This window comes from Labrus bergylta, chromosome 23, assembly GCF_963930695.1.
Source record: "Labrus bergylta chromosome 23, fLabBer1.1, whole genome shotgun sequence".
Lineage (NCBI taxonomy): Eukaryota > Metazoa > Chordata > Actinopteri > Labriformes > Labridae > Labrus > Labrus bergylta.
In genome coordinates this window covers 442,652-468,956 of record NC_089217.1, presented here as the reverse complement: position 1 = coordinate 468,956, position 26,305 = coordinate 442,652, and the positions used below count along the sequence as shown (strand labels likewise).

Genomic DNA, 26,305 nt, shown 5'->3' with positions numbered 1-26,305 from the left:
CGTAAAAACAGTTTTAAGACATTTTAAGATATAATGACTCGATTTTTCACATCTCAAACTTTACTGGAAGAGTTTTTTTTTAGATGCTTTTGAAAAATGGAGAGAGGTTAGAACACAGAAAGGTTTACAGACCCATGCAGAGCTGGATAAACACTGAAGCTTCAGAGTCCACCACATGGTGACCTGAGCAACCTCGGCATTCAAGTTAAGCGTTGACGGCGTTTTAAGTATCTTTGAATCCAGTCACACATGAAACAGCTTGTTAGAAAAAACACATTTATTTATTTAGAAAAGGAATGACTTTCTTTACAGATCAGTGTTTACAATCAAACATACGGAGACACGTTAACAACATTTCATAGAAACTAATTACAAAGATGTCTCATCAGATCAGATTATTCTCGTTTACAGTTTGTTGACTTTGGAGTTGATGTGGTTGTTTTTAAATTGTGTAAATATGATATTCTGGTTTCTGTTGTGGCTCCAGGTGCGTTTGTTTTAGGTCTCTTTGTGTCCCTTAAGAAGAAGGTCCATGTACGCTCCAGTCACCAGACTCTCCTTTGAGACGCCGAGCTTCTCCATCAGATCCTCTGCAATCTGGGAATAATAATAAACAAGAACGTTTCAAAACAAACAACCAAGAATACAAGTTTTCATTATTTTACCAGAAAGCAGCCAATTCAGCATTTAGGTTAAACTTTGACCATTTGAAGCAGGCCTTTATTATACGGGAGGGGACACTACATGAAATCTTGGAATATCTTTTATTTTGAAAAGAGCGCTCCTCTTTTCCCCTCCGCTGCTGCAAACGCTCTCTCCTCAGTGGGAACGATTAGAAACAGAAGCTGGCACAAACAGACCCTAAGACACGGCAAACAGAGCTGCTGCCATCTGGTGGCTGTTATCAGTAAGTACAGTTTGGCTGACACAGACATCAGAGTCATCAGTGAGTTATACGGACACAGAAGAATCTGAGAGGCTGAAATGTAAAAGAATAAAGATGAAAACATACCTGCTGTCCCTCTTCAACTGTCTGCTCTGGACGCATCACAACCTGAAAAAAACAAACACAAACGTCTTATTTCATCTTTTAATGATCTCTCTCTCTCTCTGTATTTAATGCAGGAATCATACTTTGTCTCTCAGAAATAAATCTTAAAGGTCTCAGATTTAAAATCCTCTTCTCCATGTTCCTCTAACTCTAACATGTGTCTCTAGTCCGTCTACAAACCCTCCAATGATGAGAAAAGTCCATCCTCTCTGTCTTCTTTCTGCTCCACTTTTCAGAAAATGTGTGCTCAAACAGGCCGTTTGGAGATTTTCCCTTCATGACATCACAAAGGGCAGTAGCCCCTCCCCCAGGTGGGTGACTCCTCCCACAGCTAGGTGTTTGTTCTGCCCTCTGAGTCTGCCTTCTCACCGTAAACAATAGGACATGGAGCGAGAAAGACCGAGTACACCCAAGCCCTTCCAGAGAGGGGGCGTGGTCAGACACAGCTCATTTACATATTTAAAGGTACAGACACCGATGGTCACGATCGGAGCAGTATATCCCATCATGCATTGTGGTACAAAGATTTGTACAAGCAGAGTGGTGTAACACTCAACTCTTCTCAGACAGACGAGAGGAGCGACCAGCATCAAAACAGAAACAAAGACGAGGGGTGTTCATACGTGTGTGTGTGTGTGTGTGTGTGTGTGTGTGTGTGTGTGTGTGTGTGTGTGTGTGTGTGTGTGTGTGTGTGTGTGTGTGTGTGTGTGTGTGTGTGTGTGTGTGTGTGTGTGTGTGTGTGTGTGTGTGTGTGTGTGTGTGTGTGTGTGTGTGTGTTACCTCCAGCTCCATGTAGTTCCCCAGTCCCTCCACTGTGTCCAGGTGAACTCTGGTCTGTCCAATCAGGAACAGTGTTCGCTCCTTCTTCACCTCGCCTTTAACACCGAGAGCGTCTGCAAGCACGGCCTGCTCTCACACACACACACACACCCACAGACACACACACCCACAGACAGACACACCCACACACACCCACAGACACACACACACCCACAGACAGACACACAGTTATATACGTGGATAGAATAAAGTGTTTAATGTGGACACACACACACACACACACACACACACACACACACACACACACACACACACACAGACACAGACACACACACACACACACACACACACACACACACACACACACACACACACACACACACACACACACACACACACACACACACACTGTGTTTTACCCTCAGACTGGGCGGGTCGCTGGTCGGACTGATGGAGTACCGGGACAGTTTGGGTCCATTGGTGTCGGGACGCTCGTAGAAAATCAGCTGACCTGAGTTATTCTAACAAACAAACAAACAAACAAACAAACAAACAAACAAACAAACAAACACGAGTCATTCAGTGAGTGTTTTACTCACAGTGGCCACCAGGTGGCGCTCACACGTGCTCGCTCTGTTCCCTCTCACCATGAAGTCCCGGAGCTTCAGTCGACCCTGGCTGCAGTTGAAGAACGTGTCGTGCTGTTTGATGATGGTGCCCTCTGATTGGCTGAGCAGGGCGGCCTTCTTCGCAAACTGGGCCCGGTCGCTCACACTGGCTTTGATCTCCACGTTGGACGGCATGACTCTACTGAGCATGTGCAGAAGGGAAGAGAGAACAGGAAGTCATACGTCTGTGAGCATGGACAGCGATGGAAGCTGGAAGCTGCCCAGACCTTAAAATAACTTAAAAACATTTAAAAACATTTAAAAACATTAAACTATGAACACTTTATGATTATATACAAGACACGATACACTCGACTCATGTTACAATACTACATATGTCACGATATTTTAACTTTACGGCTTATTTTCAATTATGTGCATATTGTGTTATCCATCTATTTGTTGTACATTTTTAATTTCTCTTTTTTATCTAAATTGTGTCCTGTGTTCACTTTGTGTTTGCAATCTTTGCTCTTTACATTGTGGGATAAATAAATAAATAAATGAATAAATAAATAAATAAATGAATAAATAAATAAATAAATAAATAAATAAATAAATAAAGGATTATCTTATTTAAAACAAACATGTCTCCTTTAATAAATATATGATTAACCTGTTCAGATTAATATGAGCAGCACAACAAACAGACAAATAAAGATATATAGCAAAACATGGCTAACGTTAGCATCAGAGCTAACTGTTTAACAATCAACACAAACAGCTCGTGTAACAGGTAAACAGCTCGTGTAACAGGTAAACAGCTCGTGTAACAGGTAAACAGCTCGTGTAACAGGTAAACAGCTCTCACCTCTCTGGCTTGTTGTTGTGGCTGCTGGACCTCAGTGTGACTGCTCTTGATTTTGGCGCGAAACTCTTCCCGCGGGGCGGAGCAGCAGGACCGGTCTGAGAGCAGCTGAAGAACCGCGCAGAGGACCGGACGAGGAGACAAACCTGACCGCAGAGCAGCGCCGAGTGGCGGGAAAGTGACATTAAAACGGGGGGGGAGGGTCCCTGCGTGGAGGTCCACAAACAGGGAAATAACTCTGCGCCTGCGCAGGGGAACCTGAGTATAAGGAAACACTGACGTCTCACTCCGCCTAATTTCTTCAGTACCAAAATAAAACGAGACATTATTACTAACTTTTAAGTGAATATTCCGCCTCAAAGCTGTCCTGACGTAACCACAAGTAATAACTAAACAATATAATTCTTTCAGTTTATAAAAATTAGTTATCAGTTAAACTAAAACTCAAAACAAACTTTACAAAAGCGAATGAAAGGGCAATGACCACAGTCAGCAGGATGTCTCACTCTGCTTTTTTTTCAGCACCAACATAAAACCAGACATCATGGCTGACTTTTAAAGGGAAACACCAACTAACACCTCAACTAACATCAACTTCCAACCTACATTCAAATAATAGCAAGATGTTAAAGAACAAAACTCAGAAAAACTTCACATCAAATAACCAACACAAATCTGTTTGATTCTATTAAGTTATGATTTGGTTTATGTTGAATATAAACGTTGTGTCTGCAAAATAATAGAATAACTGATGAAATGATTTAGGTGCAACACTTAATACTTTCCTATCATCGTCTTTGTGTGACATCAGTGTTTCTGTTTATACATGTTTACCTCACTGCTGTCTACACACACACACACACACACACACACACACACACACACACACACACACGTCTGAAACATGACTACATTTAGCTCACTGGATCGTCAATGCAGCTCAGGACCTCTGTGTGTGTGTGTGTGTGTGTGTGTGTGTGTGTCCGTGTGTGTGTGTGTGTGTCTGTGTGTGTGTGTGTGTCTGTGTCTGTGTGTGTGTCTGTGTGTGTGTGTGTGTGTGTGTGTGTCCGTGTGTGTGTGTGTGTGTCTGTGTGTGTGTGTGTGTCTGTGTGTGTCTGTGTGTGTGTGTGTGTGTGTGTGTGTGTGTGTGTGTGTCTGTGTGTGTGTGTGTGTGTGTGTGTGTGTGTGTGTGTCCGTGTGTGTGTGTGTGTGTCTGTGTGTGTGTGTGTGTGTGTGTGTGTGTCTATGTGTGTGTGTGTGTGTGTGTGTCTGTGTGTGTGTGTGTCTGTGTGTGTGTGTGTGTGTGTGTGTGTGTGTGTGTGTGTGTGTGTGTGTGTGTGGTATGTGTGTCCTGCATGGCATTACTGGGCAACATCCCAGTGCGAGAGAGAGAGGGAGGGGGGCGAGAGAGCATCAGAGAGAGAGTGGGAGAGAGAGAGTGGGCTGGTTGGCATTTGGCAGAAACGAATCAGGAGAGAAGAAGAAGCGGCGAGGAAACACAAAGACGTCTGTGACTCTTTCTGTGAGTAAAACTAGTTAAAAAGGATTTAAGCAAATGATGAGCCGACTTGTTTATCTGCAGAAGAAAACTGATTTAATCTGTGTGTGTGTGTGTGTGTGTGTGTGTGTGTGTGTCAGGTGCTCCCAGGATGACCGTCACATATTCCAGTAAAGTAGCGAACGCCACCTTCTTCAGTTTCCACCGGCTGCTGCTGCGCTGGAAGGGAAGCATCTACAAGCTGCTGTACAGAGAGTTCATCCTGTTTGTGCTGCTCTACACGCTGCTCAGCGTCGTATACAGGTCAACAAGACAGCATCGTACACACACGTACACACACACACTCACACCACAACATCACCGCGGTCCTCCAGAACCTCCACTGGCTCCCAGTCCTCCCAATGAATCCAGTTCAAAGTCCTTCTCCTTCCCTTCAGAGCCCCCTCCTTTACTCCTTCCCCCCTGCCGTCTGCACTCCTCTGAAGCCGACCTCCTCTCTCCATCACTCAGGACAAAGCACCAGAACCGAACCTGAGCCAACAGCCTTTACCATTTCCTCTGGAACTCTCTCCCCGAACAGATCCCGGACTGAACCGACCTGCCACAATTCAAATCCCTGATCAAAACCCACATGTTCAGAACTGCTTTTAAACGCTGATGTTGCTTTTTGTCTTTGGTTTGTCTTTCTGTGACTCAGTCTGTAAAGGGTCTTTGAGTATTTTGAAAAGCACTGTTTAAATAAAATGTACTTCTCTTATTATTATAAATCCTTGTTGACATGCGTTCCCTCGTGTTGCAGACTTTTCCTCTCCGATGAACAGAAGAGGTTGTTCGAGAAACTCTCCATGTACTGTGATAAATACGCAGAGCAGATCCCCGTCACCTTCGTTCTGGGTATGTTTCACCGTTACACGATTATAATAAGAGACGTCTCATTATCATTCTAGATTTCCCTCCAGCGACAGAATCTTAATGCTTTACAGGCGGGTCAAACATCAGAATCAGAATCAGAATCAGGTTTTATTACCAAGTACATTTACACATACAAGGAATTTGACTTGGTGTATTGGTGCTAAACAATGAACAAGGAAATAAAGCAGAACTAGAAACAACTTAAATAATACAGAATAAGAAGATATTACAATATATAAAATTGAATTTAAAAATGTTAAATATAAAAAAGACAAAATGTACAAAAGGTGTAATGTAGGAGCTGTACAGTGGACTATGAGAAACAAATCTTACAGTGTGTGTAACCTACTCACAGAGTGCATGTAAAGAAGATAAATGTAAAGTCCAGTGGGCGCTAACATCACAAACAAAGAACACAGAGGATGTGTTGTTATAAATAATCACAGGTGGAACCGCGCTAATATTAGTCCTCCAGCTTAACAAGATGACACGGGTGCCGAGTTTGGATAATGGTGGACCGTAAGCCTAACCCACAGCATTAAAACAACCAATCCAGCTGTGACTGTAGAAACTTTAACTCAAATACATTTAAGAGCAAACACTGCACAAAGTCTTACCGAGTGTTTTCCTCTCATTTCTAATCTCATGACAAGAAATATAAACCACATTATCTGGAGAGGTCAACATTAATATCTTATCTCAAGAAATGTTAAGAAAAAGTGAATTAGAGCTACATGCTACAAGCTAGCTCTGCTTCCTGCCTGAGCAGAGAGATAGGTGTTTGGTTGCCTCATTAGCCGGCTGCTAATGGAAACGGATCATTAAAGAGCAGAGAGTGTTTCTGTATCTGATGTCCGACATGTTTCACCCTCATTCAGAGAACACTCAGCGCTCGCTCTGTTCCTGTGCCGTTACAGTTCAAATAACACGCTTCACTCTAAAACGCTTCGACCTTTAGCCACTATATCGGGGTGACCTTACATCCCGGGACTGTCACATTTTCAGGCCCGGTGTCCAAAGTCCTCACAAGTATCTATAAAAAAGCTTTTTTACAGACTGTTTCTTTTTTCAGTAAAAATGTTGTTACTAAGCTCCGCCGTCTTCACGTCTTAGTGATTGCGCGACGGCGTAACATCTGCGTCCCAGACTGTGAGGTCACACTGTGTTTGGCGTTGCAGAAACACGGCACAGCGGGAGCTTCACAGACACACAGTCAGACATGAACACACACACACACACACACACACACACACACACACACACACACACACACACACACGCACACACACACACACACACAGCGCTGTGCTCCCCTGCTGGCTCAGCTGATCCCACCTCTCCTCTGTAACGCCTCTGAAGACGCTACAGAGTACAGTAACCAATAGAAAAACACTAACGCACCACGAGTCAAAGCTCAACACTGACTGGTTTGTACATGTGTCAATCAGTCTTGGCTTAGCTAGCCTAGCTTATCATGCTAACAGGAACTGCTGCGTAGCGACAACAGGTAGGAAACACAAACAGGGGGTACAGACAGGAAGTAGAACTGTTATGATCGACTTCAGTGAACTAAACGCTGCTGACAACCAACTTAAACGAGCTGCTCAGGAGGAAACCTTTAACGACCACCTCGTGTGACCAGAGCAGGTCACCGATCAGTGGTTTGATACGTGGAGGTTTGAGGTCAAATTAAAGTGTCTTGATTTGAGGTTTGACGATACAAGATTCCCATGACCTTATATTCCAACAGAATCTTTTCTGTGTTTCAAACAAAGATATTCTGAGACACCAACTTCTAAATCAAAGACTAGTGGAGGAAGGTGTGTTGATGAGTGTGTTTGTGTTTCAGGGTTTTACGTGACTCTGGTGGTGAATCGATGGTGGAATCAGTTTGTCAACCTGCCCTGGCCCGACCGACTGATGTTCCTCATCTCCAGGTACGTTCACTTGATCTTGAAGACCCGACTGAGCCGTGATTTCAGTTGCTTTTTAGCTGTTCAATTTTCCCGTTTGGTGTGATTCATCAGACATTTTTAACTTCCAGTCGTTCTTTGAGCTGCCTCTGTAACTTTGCGATCTTCTGTAAGTATTTTTTTGCATCCTTTGAAAACAGATAATAAAGAAACCTAGATGTGAGGAATTAAAAAAGTCAGACTAAAAGCCTCACAAATGACATATTTATGAGACAATCTCTGGTTGAGTGTTTGAACATGAACATAATGCAAAAATCGTAAAAATTTCGTACCTCATGTCGTGAGTCCTATTGTGACTGAGTGTTTCGTTCATCCCTAGAATTGACAGACCGTTCTTTGGGATCTAGTGTCGAGTAGTTGCCTGAAACGTGTGTCATCATGTTTCCTCTTCCAGCTGTGTTCATGGTAAAGATGAATATGGCCGCCTGCTTCGCCGGACGCTGGTGCGTTACGTTAACCTCACTTCACTCCTCATCTTCCGCTCCGTCAGCACCGCCGTCTGCAAACGCTTCCCAACCATGGACCATGTGGTCGAGGCGGGTGAGAATCAGACAGTTTGGGGTTTGATAACAGTTTTATGTCTGGTCATTTTTGTAAAGTCTTTATATGTGATGTTTTGATCCAGCAGATGTCGCCCTTGAGCACCAGCAAGAAAACAAAAGAACTCGGGCTGCATTGTTGTGTTAGCATGCTAATGCTAGCGATCTTTATTATGCTGGTATCTTCACACTGCATGTAAGTTTTCTCTGAAAACATCACAGACAGTGGGACTCGGGTGTTACACCCATTGTAGACAGTCATGACTCAGAGAGTTATTTTCAGAGGAGATACTTGATTTCTACATTTAAGTGAGAAAAATCACATATGAAGACTTTAAGTATTGATTTTAGGTTCCCCACTTTTCTGCCACTTCTACTTCACTTCGCTCTTCGATGTTTGTGTACCTCTCTCTTCCTGCATGCTGTGGCTGAGTTGTCCATGTTGTGTCAGATGAAGTTCAGCTCCTCCGGCTGTGCCTCTTCCTTCCTGTTCCCGTCTAATTCGACCCCAGGGATTGGCTCATTACTGACCAGTTCCAGCTTCTGGAGAGTGGAGCCGATCAGGATGACGTCTGTTTGATACTTGAGTCTTAATTAGGACTGAAAGCCTTCCAACTGCAAAACATTTTTGTCCGTCTGTATGTTGGGTTTCTACCATTGTTACACAAACAAGACAGTCCATATCGGAATATTTTAAAATTCTACCTTCTTGCAACCTTTTTTCTGCAAAGTTCTGATTCTGTTTTAATGATCCTTTCACCTGCAGGTTTTATGACTCCAGAGGAGAGGAAAGTGTTCGAGAACGTGCCCTCGCCTCACCTGAAGTACTGGATTCCCGTCGTCTGGTTTACCAACTTGGCGTCCAAAGCTCGGCAGGAAGGACGCATCCAAGACAGCATCAACCTGCAGAGTATTCTCAATGTGAGACATAGCATTACACCCAGAGACTATTTGATCCAACTCAACCACAACTCAAGCTTAATATTCTGATAAACATGGTGGACTAAGAGTTCAGTTGTTTTTTATGAATTAAACAGGACAACAAGTAGAAAGAAACATGAAAAGAAAACACATTTTTAAAAGGGAAAGTACCTCAAACATTTGGTCTTAAAGCAACAGTCTCAATGATCTCGGTTTGGTTCTCTTTGGCAGCACCTGTGGTGATAAGACGTTACTACAGGTGTGTTTTAAAACCTCAGTTTAACCAAAGACTGTAAAACTGTGAAACATGGACGTAGTCTCAGTGCTGTCACTCACAGATATCTCAAGAGGCAGTATGAAGTCAAAAGATGGAAACTTATTGGAAACTATCTCACCTTTCGATTAAAACTAGTAACGGACAACAGTTGGAGGCGGAGCTTAAAACACCTTCAACAAGTATCAGAAAAACAACCAGGGCATCAACTGATACTTTTCCAGTGTAATATTCTGACTTGTGTCTCCTTGAATTACAGTTTAATTCCCGTAGTATTGCTACTTTATTCTCTTATGTCCTTATTCCCACGATTTTATTACTTGATTCTGGAAATATTTGAACTTCATTGTTGTAATATTCAGACAATTTTCTTGTATTAACTTAGACTTGACGTGGACTCTAAATCTCTGTTGTGACAAACACCACCTGAGGGATTCATTTTCACACCTGGGCCGACCTTTGGGGCTCTGGGCTCAAATATCCCTCTGGTGTGACATTGGTGTGATAGATTATTCCCATTACGTTTTCCAGTCAAAATGAAAAGGGCGATAAAGCAACCACACACACTCGAGAGTCCTTTATTAGTCTGTGACCGCACAAAGCAGACATGCAGGTAATGTGACACTTGGAACTGTTGGACCAACCAGAAAGTATATTTCCTCACTGAACAAGTCTCTCTCTGTCTGCAGGAGATGAACGTGTTCAGGACCTGGTGTGCCACTCTGTTCGGCTACGACTGGGTCGGCATCCCTCTGGTGTACACGCAGGTCGGTATCTGTCACTGCAACATGTGACTGTAGCTCATCTAATGACATCATCATCGCCCGTCATTACTGTAACCCGATCAGAGCTCTCCACTTCCCACACAGAGAATGAGGGAGGGTCAGTGAAGTCTCTGTGTCGTTTTCACTCAACAGGTCGTCACTCTGGCTGTCTACACCTTTTTCGTGGCTTGCCTGATTGGTCGCCAGTTCCTCGACCCTGCCCAGCATTACCAAGGTCACGACCTTGACCTCTACGTGCCCGTCTTCACTCTGCTGCAGTTCTTCTTCTACGCCGGCTGGCTCAAGGTGCAAAAACGTAACCTTACCAAATAAAGCGGATCATATTGTTTATTTTTCTACAGCAGGACGTGTGATATTTCAGAACCCGAGATGTTTTTTTAACGAGGGGCTGTCAGACATCGGTTTAAAAATTGCGATTAATCTCTGAGTTTCAAAATGTAATCGCGATTAATGTAATCCCATTTTTAATGGCATGTCTGAAATTCCATTATCTTGCTCGCCTGGTTGGTTAGTTTGTGTTGCTGTGTGTTTGGCGCGATATCGTCACGGAGCTCTGAAACATTCAGAACCATAAAGTCATAAATGAACGTGGTCAAAGGATCAAAATTGGAGATGCTGGTTAGAATGCAGAAAGGTTTACAGACCCATGCAGAGCTGAATAAACACTGAAGCTTCAGAGTCCACCACATGGTGACCTGTGAGAGCATCCACTCTAGAGAGGAGGGGGGGGGCTCTCTACAATGTTTAGAATCTGGACTGCAGTACACATTTTCTTTTATTCTCCTTTAACCGTTTCTTTCCAACTGAGACATAAACAAGTGCAACTTTTTCTCTGGTCCTGTTTTATTAATAACACTCCTCATGAGGTTATTATTAACCCGACTTGATGGAGGTGAGCCAGAAAAGCCTCTCAAGTTTAATAGTACTTTGTCTCTTGTGTAGCCTTAAAAAAGAAAGTGCTGCAGCATTGGTTTTAAAAATGGTTCCTCTTCTCAAGCTGACGTCGACTGTTACCTGTAGCTGTGTCATTAAAGAGTGTGCGTGTTTTGACCTTACTGTCAGGTAGCGGAGCAGCTGATCAACCCGTTTGGAGAGGATGATGACGACTTTGAAGCCAACTGGATCATTGACAGGAACCTTCAGGTCAGCAGCCAATCACAGAGCTCAGAGTCTGAACGTTCATCAAAACATTGCCAACGTATTTGTGCAATTTAGACTGCGTGCAGGAGATTGCATGCAACTTAGACACTAGATAACTGAAAACAGAACAAACCAATATTGGCCTCCTAGGAATTCTGGTTTGGTTTTAATCACTCACTCATTGTAAATCACATCGACCTCCAGGTACAAATAAAGTTACCTTACCTTATATGGAGGTTTATAATTCTGTGATGCCCTATCTGTATCTTCTGTATCTCACACTTGTCTTCCCTTGCTGGTCACCTGTCCCTGCAGGTGTCTCTGCTGGCCGTTGACGAGATGCACATGAACCTGCCTCATATGACCAAAGACATGTACTGGAACGACAGCGAGGCGCGGCCGCCATACACGCTAGCTGCTGCTGACTACTGCATCCCATCATTCCTCGGCTCGACCACTGACATGGGGTCATTACACAGATTTGTTTTTATCATACAACATACTGGCAGCTTTCCAACTTCCTGATTGGTTGGGGTCAAATATACCACTATCTATGATTTCATTGGAACAGTGATGCAGGAATCAGTGAACCTAAGAGGGCGCATTCTTCATAAACAAGCTCAATCCAGTAATGAAAAATGATATTATGATGGGCTGTTGGAGAATACATCCAGTCAAAAAGAAACAACATTTATCCATATCCTTTCCAGACTTTCTGACATCCTGCAGTTTGATGATGCTGATGTTGGGGATAATCGTGGCCGGCAACCGGAGTCTGTTTTGACTCTGCGCCAGGAATCTGTAAGAAAACACTTTTTTATCATATCTATGTATAATGTCATTTGATGTTTTCTGATGAGTCTTTAACCCATAAAGATTGTCTTTTTAATTTGGTTGTCAAAACTCTACATTCAATTTATAAAGTACTTCAGATATTGGATTTTAAATCCTGAACATTGTTGGTTGTTGGTTACCACTTTGGGGAGTCCAAGGTAAAGAGAATTCTCTGTTGAAAATCTTTGTGTGATTTGTGAATCCCTTCAATGCAGTATGCATCATATTCTCAGTGTATGCCATATGTTTCTTTTTTATGGTAATGGGATCATTAAAAGGATCTGATGGCTACAGTACGGCGTGGGGAAGTACTGTATGTGCTGTTTTGAGAACTTGCTGCTGTCGTTCTTTGTTCTTTTTTCATATGGTAGAAAGTGTACAGATCGTATGTTATCGCTGCGTTTATTTTTCCTGTCAGTAAGTGTTTTTGATTTTTGCAGGTTCTGGGTCGAGTACGCAGGCTGCTCAGTGTTCAGGAGCCTCCTGAGCTCCGACCTCCCCGACCCATCTTTAAACGACACAGCAGTGATGCAACAGGAAGCTTCTTCCCAGACCTCAGGTACACTTTTTCTTTTTTTCAACTGCTTAAGGAATCCATGTTTGGTGATTTTAAACTGATTTCTTATTGGCAGCAAGGCAGCTCAGTAGTTTCAGTTGGTCCTTTACAACATCAATTCTTTTGTTGGTCAATCCATCCAGGGTCAATCCAGGCCCAGCAAACATGCACCCACCCTCCACTCAGGCGGTGCCTCCCTCTGCCATGGACACCCTGTCCACTGTAAGGGAGGTCAGCAGCAATCCTCCATCCCCTGAAGGCTCACTGTCTGCTGATTTCCCCCGGCTCGTCATCAGCCCACCGCTGACCAGGGGCGTCTGTCACAACATGGAATCTCCTCACAACGGTGAAGCAGCAAAACCACAGAATGGACTGGATCCCTCCTCCGCTGAGGAGATACCAGGCTTGGACACAACAAGGTCATTTAGTGGTCTTAAAGTCCCCACTTCACTTATGTTCGACTGTGTCCATCATTAAACCATTAACCAAATTAACAACCAATCAGAAGCAGTCTCTATGTTGGAGACATACCTTTCTGTTTCTAGTTGAAATTTGGTAATGCACAAGCAGAATTTATTTTACTTCCCTTGGTTTTCTGACTCTTTCTCTGTCCAGGCACGGCTCCCCGGTCTGTTGTTCCCCCACACAACTGGGACCCAAGGAATTTCGCTGGGCGACACAAGACGTCCAGAATCCACCACCGACCCGACTGAGGGGACGCCAGTTCTCCCTCCAGTTCTCCAGACAGACCTCAAAGGGGTCTGTCCGCAGCCTACCCAGCCCTACAGGTCTAGGAAGGCGGAGACGAGGCCTGGCTCGATTCCAATCCAGACGATCCCCTGGACCCCCTTCTGACACTCTGCAGCTCCCTGAACCGGAGTACGACCAAGATTTCCAAGGAATGGCCGGGACTGAGAAAGACAACAAGGACGGATCCAACAGCAGTGAAGAAATAAAAAACCCGGATTCCCAATCGCAGAGCTCAGAAAACATATGAGAACCACTTTGATCAACAAAACAATTGAGCCTATTTGCAAACTGGCATTGAAATTACCCAACAGGAGAACTCCCAACCATGACCAGGTACATTAAAACCAATTGCTTAAAAAGCACCATCGAGAGAGACCTGAGACAAACCCAAACCGGGGCTCCAATAAGGTACCCCAAAGGATCCAGTAGCTTACAAATCGGGCGATTTAAGCAAACATGGAAAGAGAAAGCAACAACCACCACGACGGCACATGGTAGACTAGAAACCTGCAACTGTAGAAAATGTATGCTTAAAAAAAGGGAAACGAGCCACTAAGAGCTGAACCCGTTGTGGAGAAGTTTTCATCAACATCAGAGGAACTACAGATACAAAACACAGACTCCAACAGTTATCTCTGGTGGCTGCTGATGGGATTAAGATCTCAGGAATACTACCTGGACTTTGGAGACAAATATCTTTTGTAGCATAAACTCTTCTGTCTTTGTGTATTACACTTTATATTCCACTGTTTTTATCTGCTGCTGCTAAAACACCAAAAACTGCTATTCACAATGTCAGATGTGTTACGGTTGTTATGCTGTTGTAACTTTAGGATGGATGAACTGATCTCAGAAAGGTTGTGAAACAGGAGAAAGAATGATTGGTTGATGAAGCCTATTGCTGCTAGATAGTTTCCAACTTTTTCCCATTTGAGTTGGTCCCTTTGCAAGAACTACAAAATGCTGTTAAGGTCTTTTAATTGTACAACGTGTGTTGATCAAACAGTTATCAAATATCGATAACAAATGTGTGTTATTCTGCGCTGGAATGCTTAGCGATAGCTAAGCCGACGCGGTCTTGTCCTCTGTCGAATATGCTGTAGAACTGTGTCAGAAATACATCTCCCAGAATCCACAACGGGCCTTGAGTGGTCATGATGTCCATGGCATGGAAACCACTGAAACACAACTCCCTGTCCCTCAACATCTCCTAGAGACAGAAAAGGAAAGAGGCAGATCAACATTTAGAAGTATTTCATCATGATGTTTATTTTCTGTTTATTTATCATGTCAACCATAAAAAATATTTCTGAATGGATTATCAAACAATGACAACCAGTGGTGATTCTAGACTCTGTTGGGGCCCAAGGCAAAAATCAGTTGGGGGGTGAATGCTGTCAGATGGAGGCCCCTTAGGGCGGTTTCCTACTGTCATTGCAAAATTTGCACATTTTAATTTGCTGCTTTAGTGGTCTGGGGCCACGAGCAGTTCCCTGCCTTGCCTCTACCAAACAAAGCCAAGCTAACAGAGAAAAAGGCACAGGATGACTAACCTTCCGAACATACTGCTCTGCAGTGAGTGTGTACTCTTTTCCTCCCAGGATGAACGTCACATGAGGCAAACTGGACAATCTGGCACAGTCGACAAGGAACTGTAAACACACAGACGTTAAAATAAGATAAAGTAGCTTCATCAAATGCAGCTTACTCAAAGCAGGTCTACATTTCTTTCTGGACATACAACTGAAGATTTTTAACCTCTCCAATATTTGTTGGACTGGCTCCAATCAGCTGCTGAAGGTGGAGGATGTCATTGGTTGGTCCGGTGATGAGGGAGGTTCCAGTATCGACGATCGCTGGGCAACCCTGACGACAGAACGAACTCACACCTTGAACAGCGACACTGAAAGAGAAGAGTTTGTGGTTAACATCACATCAGAGTTAATCAACGGATTTTGCACTGAATCAAAAATATTCATAACATGAAGGAAACCTATCCATCTGGATCTGCCAGTACGCTTTAGCAGTCACAGGGAGCCAGTTGATTGGTCCAGTGAAAAGCGTCTCATCGGTTCCACCCAGCAACAGCTCGCCCTCAGGGCTGCTGTCCCCCGTTCTCCTGCAGGGACAAAAATCAACAAATAACAAAATGCAACGGACACTCTTAAAATGAATGCCTGAATAAACACAATCCTTTGGATCAGTCCAAAAAAACTCCATGGACCTTTCAAGTTCTCTGGTGAGGTCTCACCTGCTGAGGTAGAAAGAGAAGACGGGCTCCTCCACCGCCTTTTGCGCCAACATGTTGTCAAAAACAGGGTTTCCCAGGATCTCCGCCAGGGCTGGGTAAGCCATCCCAAGAACCCCGTCGAATTTGGCCATCACAAATGCAGCACTTGGCTCGTAGACAGACTCCCCAAACTCTTGATTTAGGATGGTCAGAGCCCCGACCTGGAACAGAGACCAGAGGATCTTAGAACTTTATAAATTAGACTTTCTATTTATCTCACTACACAGGATCAAAACAAAATCTCAAATCTTTCACTGTAAGCAGGTCGGGAGATTTTACGTATCATTGGTGGCACAAATAGCCAGGAAAAATGTGAAATCAAAACTCAATTAATTTCCCGGCCCTTCTGTAAAAACAATCTTCTTCTGTAACTTTAACTTCAAACCGTCTGTAAAATATGTGAGAGGGAACCTTCAGTGTGTCTCTGGCCATGACTCCCAGCAGGTGTCCTGATCCATAGTTAATCCCAAACCTCCGACCATCGTGGTGAAACGTAGTCGACTCAAACGCCTTGAATTGTCCGTGCGACCCTGTGAAACACACACACACACACACACACACACACACACACACACACACACACACACACACATTGAACACTTTATCAAAGTGAGGAGCACTTTAAATCGAGCTGTCATGTTGACCTGACCCACAAACACGACCTTTGCAATCAAAGTATCAATACAAACTCTTGGCAGGTTAGTGTGTGTGTGTGTGTGTGTGTGTGTGTGTGTGTGTGTGTGTGTGTGTGTGTGTGTGTGTGTGTGTCTGTGTGTGTTTGTGTGTGTGTGTCTGTGTGTGTGTGTGTGTGTGTCTGTGTGTGTGTGTGTGTGTGTGTGTGTGTGTGTGTGTGTGTGTGTGTGTGTGTGTGTGTGTGTGTGTGTGTGTGTGTGTGTGTGTCTGTGTGTGTGTGTGTGTGTGTGTGTGTGTGTGTGTGTGTGGTTTGGGGGTACCGCAGGCTTGGCTGACACAGTAGGATGACGGGACCCAGAGGTCGGATGATCCGGTGTCAAAAATCACGGAGAAGTTCTGCTCCGGATTCCCCAAACTGATTTCTCCATAATACTGAGCCTGAAACAGAAACAGCTGATGGATCAACACTGCCCCCTAGTGGATCTTTCAAAGCACTGCAACAATCCCACTGAAGTTAAGATCTTAGCTCAGGAGACTCATGTGATGCAGGTCTGTGTTCTTACGTCCATGAAGTTGTAGATCTTTTCACTGTAGCGTCCGAGCCTCAGAGACAGCGTGCCGGGCGGGTAGCACTGAGCGTAGCGTCGACCCAACATGTCAGGATGGTGATCCTTCAGGAACTCCTGCAACGAGCCATCAACACGCAGCTGGCTACGGATTGAGGGCAGCCGCCTCAGAGGGACCCTGAGGAGAAAACATTTCAAACTGTTCCAGTCACTGGGTTAAAGGGATACTTCAGCCATTAGCATTAATCTTTGTGTCATTATAAACCTGGTAGCACTGTTTGTGTGGACACAGACATAGAGTCTGTTTTGTTGAGGAAACGGTCTGATGTGTTGAAGTCTGTAAATGTTTTTATTTCTATATTTCTACTGCTATATTGTATATTTTGGAGAAACTGTAATAATCAAATTTTCCTCTGGGATTAATAAAGTATTTCTGATTCTGAACTAGAGGACCTTAGTGGGAGTGGCCTGTGGTGCTGTGCATTCTGGGATTTGGTGTCTTTCATCCACATGAGCCAAAAAGACACTTTCTGCCTTTTCACGGCCAAGAAGGCTCCAACTTCAAAATGTATTTCACATTTCTACATATATGACCCAAAGTCAACACAGAGTCATGTTTCAACGGGTGAAGTATCCCTTTAGGTAAACACGCACACACAAACACATGCTCTTTTTATTTACATTAGCTTAGCATAAAGAAACAGGAAAAAAGGGAGGGAGAAAGTAAGCCTGGAGATGACCAAGGATATCAAAATGCGAGGGCCAAAAACTCTAGATTATAAATTAATATTGTAAAATTGTTTTTTACACCTGCAGGTTTTTTTTTCATTAAAGGAGTAATATGTAACTCTGACACCTAGTGGTTAAAAACGAGTTGGATTTTTAAACAGAATCCACTTTGATTAGTCGAGACGAGAAAGTGAAGACCAGACCAGATAACATCTCTACATTCAGAATTGAAGGTTATTTAAGTATTTAGTATATTAATGACATATTCTGTTTTTCTTTTGGACTCTGATTAGAATGAGTTTGTTTTCCTACCTGACCAGTGCCGAGCTCGGCCATGTCCAAACCACCAGCAGCACCAACACAAACCTCCACATGTCTGCATGTGAGAGTCAGACTGATGTTTGGCAGAGAGGAGGATTTTATCAGGGTTCAATGAAGACCTGACTGGATCTCAGAGGGTCGGCGTCACGTCCCTGTGAGAGACTCTGATCACTATCTCCTCTTTGTTTACACTCACAGGTCTCAGTCACTCTGACCTGCAGACCGAACAGTCACACACGAAACCAAACCAATGCACCGACATGCAGGTGCTCAGTGACTGCTGGTGCATCTTTCTCCAAGGGGGGGGGGGGGCACAATTTCTCACAGATGCATTAGAATATTCATCTTGGTATGTTTTTAAAAGCCACCTCCTACACCAGCCAATCGTACTCATTTGGTGCGACTGAATCACTCCCATGATTCCCTGCCAGCCTCGACCTCATCCTTTAGTTATTGTTTCACTCCCTCCCCCCACTACGCTCTGCCAATGAAAGGCGTCTGATCCAACCTTCACAACAGGGTCCTAAGTCTCTGACTAGACTCTTCTCCTCTGTCGCCCCCCGGTGGTGGAATGAACTTCCAAACTCCATGTGATCTGCAGAGTCCCTCTGCACCTTTAAGAAAAAGCTAAAGACCCAGCTCTTTCATGAATACCTACTAACTTAATGATGATGGTCTCCATATTATTGATGATGATGATGGTAATGACGATGGTTTTTGTTTGATAACGACGACTTATAAGATGGTTTCTATACTGATTAGAGCTCTCAAGAACTGCCCTCAATGTTGTGCTTTGCCTCTGGTCACTTCCTGTCAGCACCTGTGTGTCCAATCAGACTCAAAGCTGATCGTTTGCTCTTACTCACATTGTTCCCTTTTTTCTAGATCCTCTCTTGTGTTGTTCTTACTCTCTGATGTACGTCGCTTTCGATAAAAGAGTCTGATAAGTGAATTGTAGAATTGTTTTGATTGAGAGCCCCCTGGTGAAGGAAATTACATACTGTGTGTCTACCAAAAGGTCTGTCCCTAAAAATGAACATCAGACTTCTCCGTCTGTTTTAGAACTCAACATTCTTCTGGTCACAGAGAAAGTGACTTAGCTCTTTCCTCGTAGACTTCAATACGATTGGATTTTCTCTTTTTGTGGAGGGGTGCAAAAACAAACCAGTGACTGAATTAAGACATCAATAAAACCCACTGTTGAGGATTGGTTCATTTATTTCAGTAAACAAAACAAACAACATCCAAATGTCCGTCCTAAGCGGTGTCGTAACAAAGCGGCTAACGTTAGCCTGTTAGCACCGTGCAGTGCTTCAGCAGAGAGCCTGACAGAGAAAAAACAAACAGCGGAGCGTTTTCTTAAACTTGAGCTACACAGAGGTGATAAATAACAAAACTGATCCCCTCCCCCGTTTCATCATCATCCTGGTCCTCTAGCAGGGGTGATGGTCGGGGACTCTCTTCCTGCAAAACAAAAACCAGGAAGTTAAAAAACAACACAAACAGAAGAATGACGGCGTGTATATAAAAAGGTGAGCCGGTGTGCTGCACTGACCTGGGAGCAGATTTAATGATGTTGTCCACTCTCAGGATCATCTCTGCAGCTTCTGACGCGCTCAGCAGCACCTGACGCTTCACCTGGAACGACTCTGTGATCCCCAGCTCCGCCATGCTGCCCACCGTGCCTTCATTCATGTCTGAGGGAGTCAAACACACGCCGTCAAAACAAACTCTGTGACACCTGAAGAACTTCTGGTGGAGTGTTGCTGTGGACCGTGTTATTGACTGGATTTAATATATTGAAGACTTTTTTATTCTCTAGCTTCTCTCTCAGAAATGTTTGCGTCTTTAAGTTTGGTTCTCACTCAGGCCGTAGGTGGTCTTGTTCTCCATGTGTGCAGCTCTCAGTTGAGCCACCAGGTCGGCGCTGTCGTACCCTGCGTTGTCTGCGATGATGGTCGGCAGCTGGAGGATAAAACAACAGTTCAATAAAAAGTGAACACTGTAGAGATGTAAAGATCCTCTGACACAGAGCAGAGCGTCTCACCATCATCAGAGCCTTTGCAAACGACTCCATGGCAACCGCCTCCTTTCCTGGCGTCCTATTGGCCAGATCAGTCACGACCTTGGCCATCAGCATCTCAGAGCAGCCTGACAGCGAGAGTGAAGAGTGAGCATCATATCGACGCAGGTACAGTATTTGTTCATGTCCATATATCCCCAAAGCCCAACTTTAGGTTTCACAGGTTCCTCTATGACCCCTACAATATTACTTTTTATGTCCCTGAACACACCATATTCACAACTCTCCAACATAATGTTATCACATTACACTGTTTTCTTTTTTAAATGTCCCTGAACACACCACACTAGTTTTTGTAGCCTAAATGTCCCTGAACACACCACACTAGTTTTTGTAGCCTAAATGTCCCTGAACACACCACACTGCTTTTCTAAGTTCTTGAACACATCACATAGCTTCTTAAACGCACCGTCCAGTATTCAAACCTGACCGGCTGGATTACGGTTTAATGCCTGATTACCCGACCTGACAAAAATGAACATGTTTCTTTTCTCTGTGTGTGTGTGTGTGTGTGTGTGTGTGTGTGTGTGTACCTCCTCCGTAGATAGTGCGTGGCTCCTTCACAGTCTGAGCTAACACACACAGAGCGTCGTGCAGCGAGCGCTCCGCCTCGTCCAGAATCTGCTGAGTGGCTCCTCGCAGGATGATGGTGCACGCTTCACCTGGGGGGGGGGGGGGGGGAGAGGGTAAGGACCCCGCCTCACTGAGACCCGAGTGTTAAAGTGTGTGTGTGTGTGTGTGTGTGTGTGTACCCATGGCGACTCCAGAGAAGTGGATGAGCGTGTCCTCTCCGATCATCACCTCCTCGATCAGTTTGCAGTGTCCCAGTTTGACGAGCTCGGGGTGGTCGAAGGTGGAGGTGATTTCTCCTCCTGCTCGCACAAACACAAAGATCAACATGTTTACGACGCTCGTGAACTTCCACGCCGAAAAGACGGAAAAAAACAACGACAAACATTACAGATCAAGTGTCGGGAATAAAAGACAGAAATCATGTGAATCCAGGGAGACTGTCTGAAATCGTCATGGCAACAAACATTAAATTGACTGAGAAAAAAAGCCTAGATATGAATAGAGGTGTGTGTGTGTGTGTGTGTGTGTGTGTGTGTGTGTGTGTGTGTGTGTGTGTGTGTGTGTGTGTGTGTGTACCTGTGACCAGAGCGAGGCGCTCGACGCCGGCAAAGTCGGCGTGTTCAATGGCCATGACTCCGGCGCGAGCGAAGAGCTGCTCAGGATAATTATAGATCAGCTGTCTGAGGAGACAAAGAGAGGAGACGATCAGTGGACACAGCAGCAGCGCCCTCACCTGGACACTTTGATCACCTGCATACTTCAGGATTAAACACGTGGAGGTTATTCACCGCCGTCAGGGCCCCAACGACCCACCAGGGCCCCGACGACCCCCCACGGCCCCGACGACCCGTCTGGGCCCCGACGACCCGTCGGCAGGAAGGTGGCTCGCTCGTACCTGTTGATGAAGCAGTTGATTCCGTGTTTCAGGATTCGATCGACCTTCTCCTTCATCTTTTCTTTCTCTGCCAGTTCGATCTCTGCGACCTTCGCCGTCGAGTCGACTCGAACCCTGGAGCCAAAGATCTGAGACACACACACACAGAGAGACACACACACACACACACACACACACAGAGAGAGACACACACACACACACACACACACACAGAGAGACACACACACACACCACACACACAGAGAGACACACACACACACACACACACACACAGAGAGAGACACACACACACACACACACACACACAGAGAGACACACACACACACCACACACACAGAGAGACACACACACACACACACACACACACAGAGAGACACACACACACACCACACACACAGAGAGACACACACACACACACACACACACACAGAGAGAGACACACACACACACACACACACACACACACACAGAGAGACACACACACACACCACACACACAGAGAGACACACACACACACACACACACACACAGAGAGACACACACACACACCACACACACAGAGAGACACACACACCTAAGCACCACTGAAGTTTTCTGCTGACATGTGTGTTTCTGTGTGTGTGTGTGTGTGTGTGTGTGCGTGTGCGCGTGTGTCTCTGTGTGTGTGTGTGTGTGTGTGCGTGTGCGCGTGTGTCTCTGTGTGTGTGTGTGTGTGTGTGTGTGTGTGTGTGTGTGTGTGTCTCTGTGTGTGTGTGTGTGTGTGTCTCTGTGTGTGTGTGTGCGTGTGTCTCTGTGTGTGTGTGTGTCTCTGTGTGTCTCTGTGTGTGTGTGTGTGTGTGTCTCTGTGTGTGTGTGTGTCTCTGTGTGTCTCTGTGTGTGTGTGTGTGTGTGTGTGTGTCTCTGTGTGTGTGTCTCTGTGTGTGTGTGTGTGTGTGTGTGTGTGTCTCTGTGTGTGTGTGTGTGTGTGTGTGTGTGTGTGTCTGTGTGTGTGTGTGTGTACCTTGATCTTGTCAGTGTCCATGCCCGTGTTGGCGATCAGGATGTTGACGTTCTCAATCCTCTTTGGTTGGTTCACTCCGATCTTCTTGTCCAATAGGAAACCTTTAAAAAGAGAAACACGTTACAGCAGCCAATCAGAGGTCAGCCTGCTGGTTGTGACATCACTTCCTCTCTCACCTTCATCCAGGTACGAGTCGATGAGTCCTCCTCCGAGCTTCTTGATGATGTGGATGGCCTCGAGGTTCCCGGAGCCCTTCAGCCTCATGACGGCGCTCACCGCCAGCTTGGCGAAGTGATCTTTGTGATGAGTCAGCAGTTTGGAGGAGAGCGTCGTGCGGGCGATGTTCAGCAGGTCCTCCTGGAAACGGCTCATGTCGTTGCTATGGAAACAGGAGGATGGAGTTACAGACAGGAGCGTTGGTAACATTTGATTCATTGATAGGTTTTAAACGGTCTCACCTGTGGTCGACGGCGGCCTCCCTCAGAGCGTCTCGGGCGACCTCCGTCGCCTTCCTCCAGCCGCAGATGATGGTCTGAGGGTGAATCTTCTTGGCGATGAGAAGCTCCGCCTCCTGCGATACAAAGAGTGACGGTTAAAATGAGCAGCTACGCGTGTCGTCTGGTTGGTTTGAAAATAAAGTCCAGAGTGTTTTTTTACCCGGAGCAGCTCAGCGGCGAGCACGGTGACCGAGGTCGTCCCGTCTCCGACTTCATCGTCCTGAACCTTCGACATGTCTGCACACACGGGCGGAGGTTAACGCTCCACATTTCACTTCATGAACCGTTTCTTTGATTCCTGCGTCACGTGTCCTGATCAGACACTTTGACCTGCAGCTTTACTCACCGACTAAGACTTTGGCGGCGGGGTTGTCGACGCCGATGGCTTTCAAGATGGTTGCTCCGTCGTTGGTCACGGTGACTGAACCCTCCTTCCCTCCGCCCAGCAGGATCTTATCCTGAAACAGATCACGTCAGGTGATGAGCCCGGGAGGCGGGGCCACGTTTGAATGTTGTGTTTACATTTGTGTCACATTTAAACTTGAATGATCTTTATAATAATCAGACGGTCATGAACAGGACTCACCATCCCTTTGGGGCCCAGAGTGCTCTTCACCAGATCTCCGATGGCGATGGCGCCAATAAAGGACGACTGCAGAGAAAACACACCAGAACAGAAAATGTCAGATACCGTTCAGAGGTTCTTTTATTATAAAACCTGAAGAGAAGTCGGACAAACTCACCAGTCGTGCAGTCTCAGCCTTCTCTTCATCAGCTCCATGTCTGAAGATGTTGATCGGGGCCATTGATAAGGACGCCTGCAGAGAGACGGCGACAAACATCCCATCAATTAAAACCACGTTTACAAATAGACAGAATATAAAGAATGTGTGCTTTGTGATGTTTGACATTAAATGTATTTCAGCTTCATCATCTACATTTCGTCTTTATTTCTCGACATCTTATTTTTGTTTTCAATATTACAGCTTCAATAGATTATTTCATCTTTATTTTATTTATTTTTTTACATTTAGGTGCATAAAAATCTACCTCCCATCATTATTTATCCTCTTCTATACGCAGTTCAGCTTTATTTTTTCCGAGCGTCAGTGAACGCAGCATCAGCAGAGCCCCGCCCCTTTCATCCTGGAAACCGCTAGAAGCTTTGGACCGAATTTAAGAGTAAACTGTTTAGAAGACATCACAAACTGATGTCTGCTGGGAATTAAATGTTGAAGTGTATAATTTAATGGTTATCTTTTGATGTTTTAAACACTGTTTTTAAATATTTTGTATATTTTGTTTAGTCATGTCCATCGTGACAGCCTCATGCTAACCATGCTAACAGGTTCTCTCGGCTATCGAGACAAATTACAAACAGATAATTAATCCATAAACATGACAGTGAATAAGATTCTCTCTTTATGAGACCGGACAGTTTCATCAGAGTCAGTGAATGATCACACAAACAGCCTGACGCGGAAAGCTAAGCTGCTAACGGCTTCATACAGCCCATGTGCTGCTAACCGGTTAGCATGACGAGCTAACAATAAGACGCACGAGCTCTGACGTATTCAACAGATTTTCTGTGCGCGTGGTGTCACTTAGAAATATAAAGAGGAATCCTGAATGTTTAACTCTGTTAAAAAAGAATCCTGAATGTTTAAATCTGTTAGAAAGAGCAGAATTAAATGTAAAAACTCACCATGATGTCTGTGATTCAGGGCTGAAGCTGAGCACGCACACTGAAGAAGGGCTGGGCAGGAGAGTGACGCAATTACGTAAAAACGTAATGCTGCGTTTGGGGTACAGCGTGGAAAACAGGCTGCTTCTCTTATTGAAATATATATATGTATATGTGTGTGTGTATATACATATGTATGTAAGTTAAGGTCTGAAATTATAACAAATAAACTTAAACTAACAAACAAGCTTTAAAAACGAATTCAAACTAAAGTAAAATGTAAAAGTCGAAATGAAACAAAAGTAAGAACTAAAGAAGAAGAATCCAAAACTATTATTACCTTAATTGAATGTAGAGCACTTTGTGCAACATCATTATTGTGTGAAAAATGCTTTCCAAATAAAGTGTTTATGAGGTGAGTAAACAACCAGGCAGAGTCCAGACTGAGGACGTTCATTCATTCAGAGTAAAGATCAGTCAGGTAGAGAAACCACACACTGTGTTCATTATTTATTATTCATTCAGATCTGTTCTTGTACGTTTTTACAAATAGAAACAGTAACGACCAAAATGAGGATATTCATTTTAATGAACGGATTAAAAAAACAAACAAATCATTTCCTCTTTTTCAGGCCCCGCCTCCTGCCCCTTTGATTGGCAGCTTGGACAGGAAGGCAGTAGATGTGCATGGGAAACTTCCTGAAGTAGCTGCTGACCCACGGCCTGTGGAAGAAACAGAAAACACCTGAACGCCACATCTCATGGTAGAAAACACAATCACAGGACGGCGTTGTGTTGAGCGGCGTTGGTTTACTTGGCGACTCTCTGGCCGAGTCTCAGGTAACACAGGTTTGTTCTCAGCAGTTTGTTCTCCTGTTGACGCAGAAATTCAGCTTCTTGTTGACGCTCCACATCCAGACGCACAGACTCTCGGAGCTCCGCCTCAATACGACTCAGCTGAAACACACACACACACACACACACACACACACACACACACACACTGTATTTATCTCCTCACACGTATTGAGAGTCACAGAGTCCCCTGGTATCTCCAACCCCAGCCTAGAACAAAACCTTTGCGCAGGTCGGCCCTTTTTATTCTCGCTCGTTGCATTTAAAGAGACACACACACCAAAACGGAGCATTCTGAGAGAGCTGGTTTATACAGGCTCACAAACCTCCTCTGGTGCTTGATTCATGTTATATTCTGACCAAAGCACAGATGTTTCATTTAGACCACAGGGGGACTGTTAGAAAAGGTGGAGGAGGAGGACTGTTTGAAAAGGTGGAGGAGGACTGTTTGAAAAGGTGGAGGAGGACTGTTTGAAAAGGGGGAGGAGGAGACTGTTTGAAAAGGTGGAGGAGGACTGTTTGAAAAGGGGGAGGAGGAGGGGACTGTTTGAAAAGGTGGAGGAGGACTGTTTGAAAAGGTGGAGGAGGAGGACTGTTTGAAAAGGTGGAGGAGGACTGTTTGAAAAGGTGGAGGAGGACTGTTTGAAAAGGGGGAGGAGGAGACTGTTTGAAAAGGTGGAGGAGGGGACT

General features: G+C 44.7%; 4 protein-coding genes and 1 long non-coding RNA gene across 7 annotated transcripts in view; 1 reads left to right on the top strand and 4 right to left on the bottom strand.

The window, feature by feature from the left end:
- Positions 1-259: 259 nt before the first annotated feature.
- Positions 260-3,520, bottom strand: LOC110003673 (adenylate cyclase CyaB). 3 transcript variants are annotated; one of them, XM_020659222.3, is made up of 6 exons: positions 3,311-3,515; positions 2,479-2,638; positions 2,251-2,352; positions 1,832-1,957; positions 1,013-1,054; positions 260-597 (listed from the first exon to the last, which is right to left on the bottom strand). In XM_020659222.3, exons 1-6 carry the CDS (start codon positions 3,490-3,492, stop codon positions 499-501), a joined length of 711 nt encoding a protein of 236 aa, XP_020514878.2. In that variant the 5' UTR covers positions 3,493-3,515; the 3' UTR covers positions 260-498. The 3 variants fall into 3 exon arrangements, with proteins under 3 accessions (XP_020514878.2, XP_020514877.2, XP_029138333.2); XM_020659221.3 differs by having other exon boundaries at positions 2,479-2,641; positions 3,311-3,514; XM_029282500.2 differs by lacking the exon at positions 2,251-2,352 and having other exon boundaries at positions 2,431-2,641; positions 3,311-3,520.
- Positions 3,521-4,691: 1,171 nt separating this feature from the next.
- On the top strand, positions 4,692-14,589 carry LOC110003670 (bestrophin-3). Its single transcript, XM_020659218.3, has 14 exons — positions 4,692-4,829; positions 4,946-5,108; positions 5,605-5,699; positions 7,567-7,654; positions 8,085-8,230; positions 8,996-9,150; positions 10,114-10,191; positions 10,342-10,494; positions 11,272-11,352; positions 11,665-11,816; positions 12,060-12,150; positions 12,624-12,742; positions 12,883-13,158; positions 13,355-14,589. The coding sequence occupies exons 2-14, from the start codon at positions 4,957-4,959 to the stop codon at positions 13,734-13,736; spliced, it is 1,968 nt and encodes a 655-aa protein (XP_020514874.1). The 5' UTR covers positions 4,692-4,829; positions 4,946-4,956; the 3' UTR covers positions 13,737-14,589.
- Positions 14,451-18,820, bottom strand: nots (nothepsin). The gene is made up of 9 exons (XM_065951381.1): positions 18,020-18,820; positions 16,976-17,156; positions 16,733-16,850; positions 16,191-16,309; positions 15,741-15,940; positions 15,483-15,608; positions 15,248-15,392; positions 15,043-15,141; positions 14,451-14,699 (listed from the first exon to the last, which is right to left on the bottom strand). Exons 1-9 carry the CDS (start codon positions 18,079-18,081, stop codon positions 14,523-14,525), a joined length of 1,227 nt encoding a protein of 408 aa, XP_065807453.1. The 5' UTR covers positions 18,082-18,820; the 3' UTR covers positions 14,451-14,522.
- Positions 18,821-19,228: 408 nt separating this feature from the next.
- On the bottom strand, positions 19,229-24,900 carry cct2 (chaperonin containing TCP1, subunit 2 (beta)). Its single transcript, XM_065951380.1, has 16 exons — positions 24,782-24,900; positions 23,820-23,894; positions 23,663-23,728; positions 23,423-23,534; positions 23,237-23,313; positions 23,038-23,150; positions 22,756-22,958; positions 22,580-22,680; positions 21,580-21,707; positions 21,261-21,364; positions 20,864-20,983; positions 20,645-20,773; positions 20,076-20,179; positions 19,894-19,993; positions 19,584-19,725; positions 19,229-19,492 (listed from the first exon to the last, which is right to left on the bottom strand). The coding sequence occupies exons 1-16, from the start codon at positions 24,782-24,784 to the stop codon at positions 19,462-19,464; spliced, it is 1,608 nt and encodes a 535-aa protein (XP_065807452.1). The 5' UTR covers positions 24,785-24,900; the 3' UTR covers positions 19,229-19,461.
- A 355-nt stretch (positions 24,901-25,255) lies between these two features.
- Positions 25,256-26,305, bottom strand: part of LOC136177644 (uncharacterized) — a 3,344-nt gene continuing 2,294 nt past the window's right edge. The window contains exons 2-3 of the long non-coding RNA XR_010665153.1: positions 25,575-25,717; positions 25,256-25,483 (exon numbers count right to left, since the gene is read on the bottom strand). This is a non-coding gene — a long non-coding RNA (uncharacterized lncRNA). The remainder of the gene's footprint in view (positions 25,484-25,574; positions 25,718-26,305) is intronic.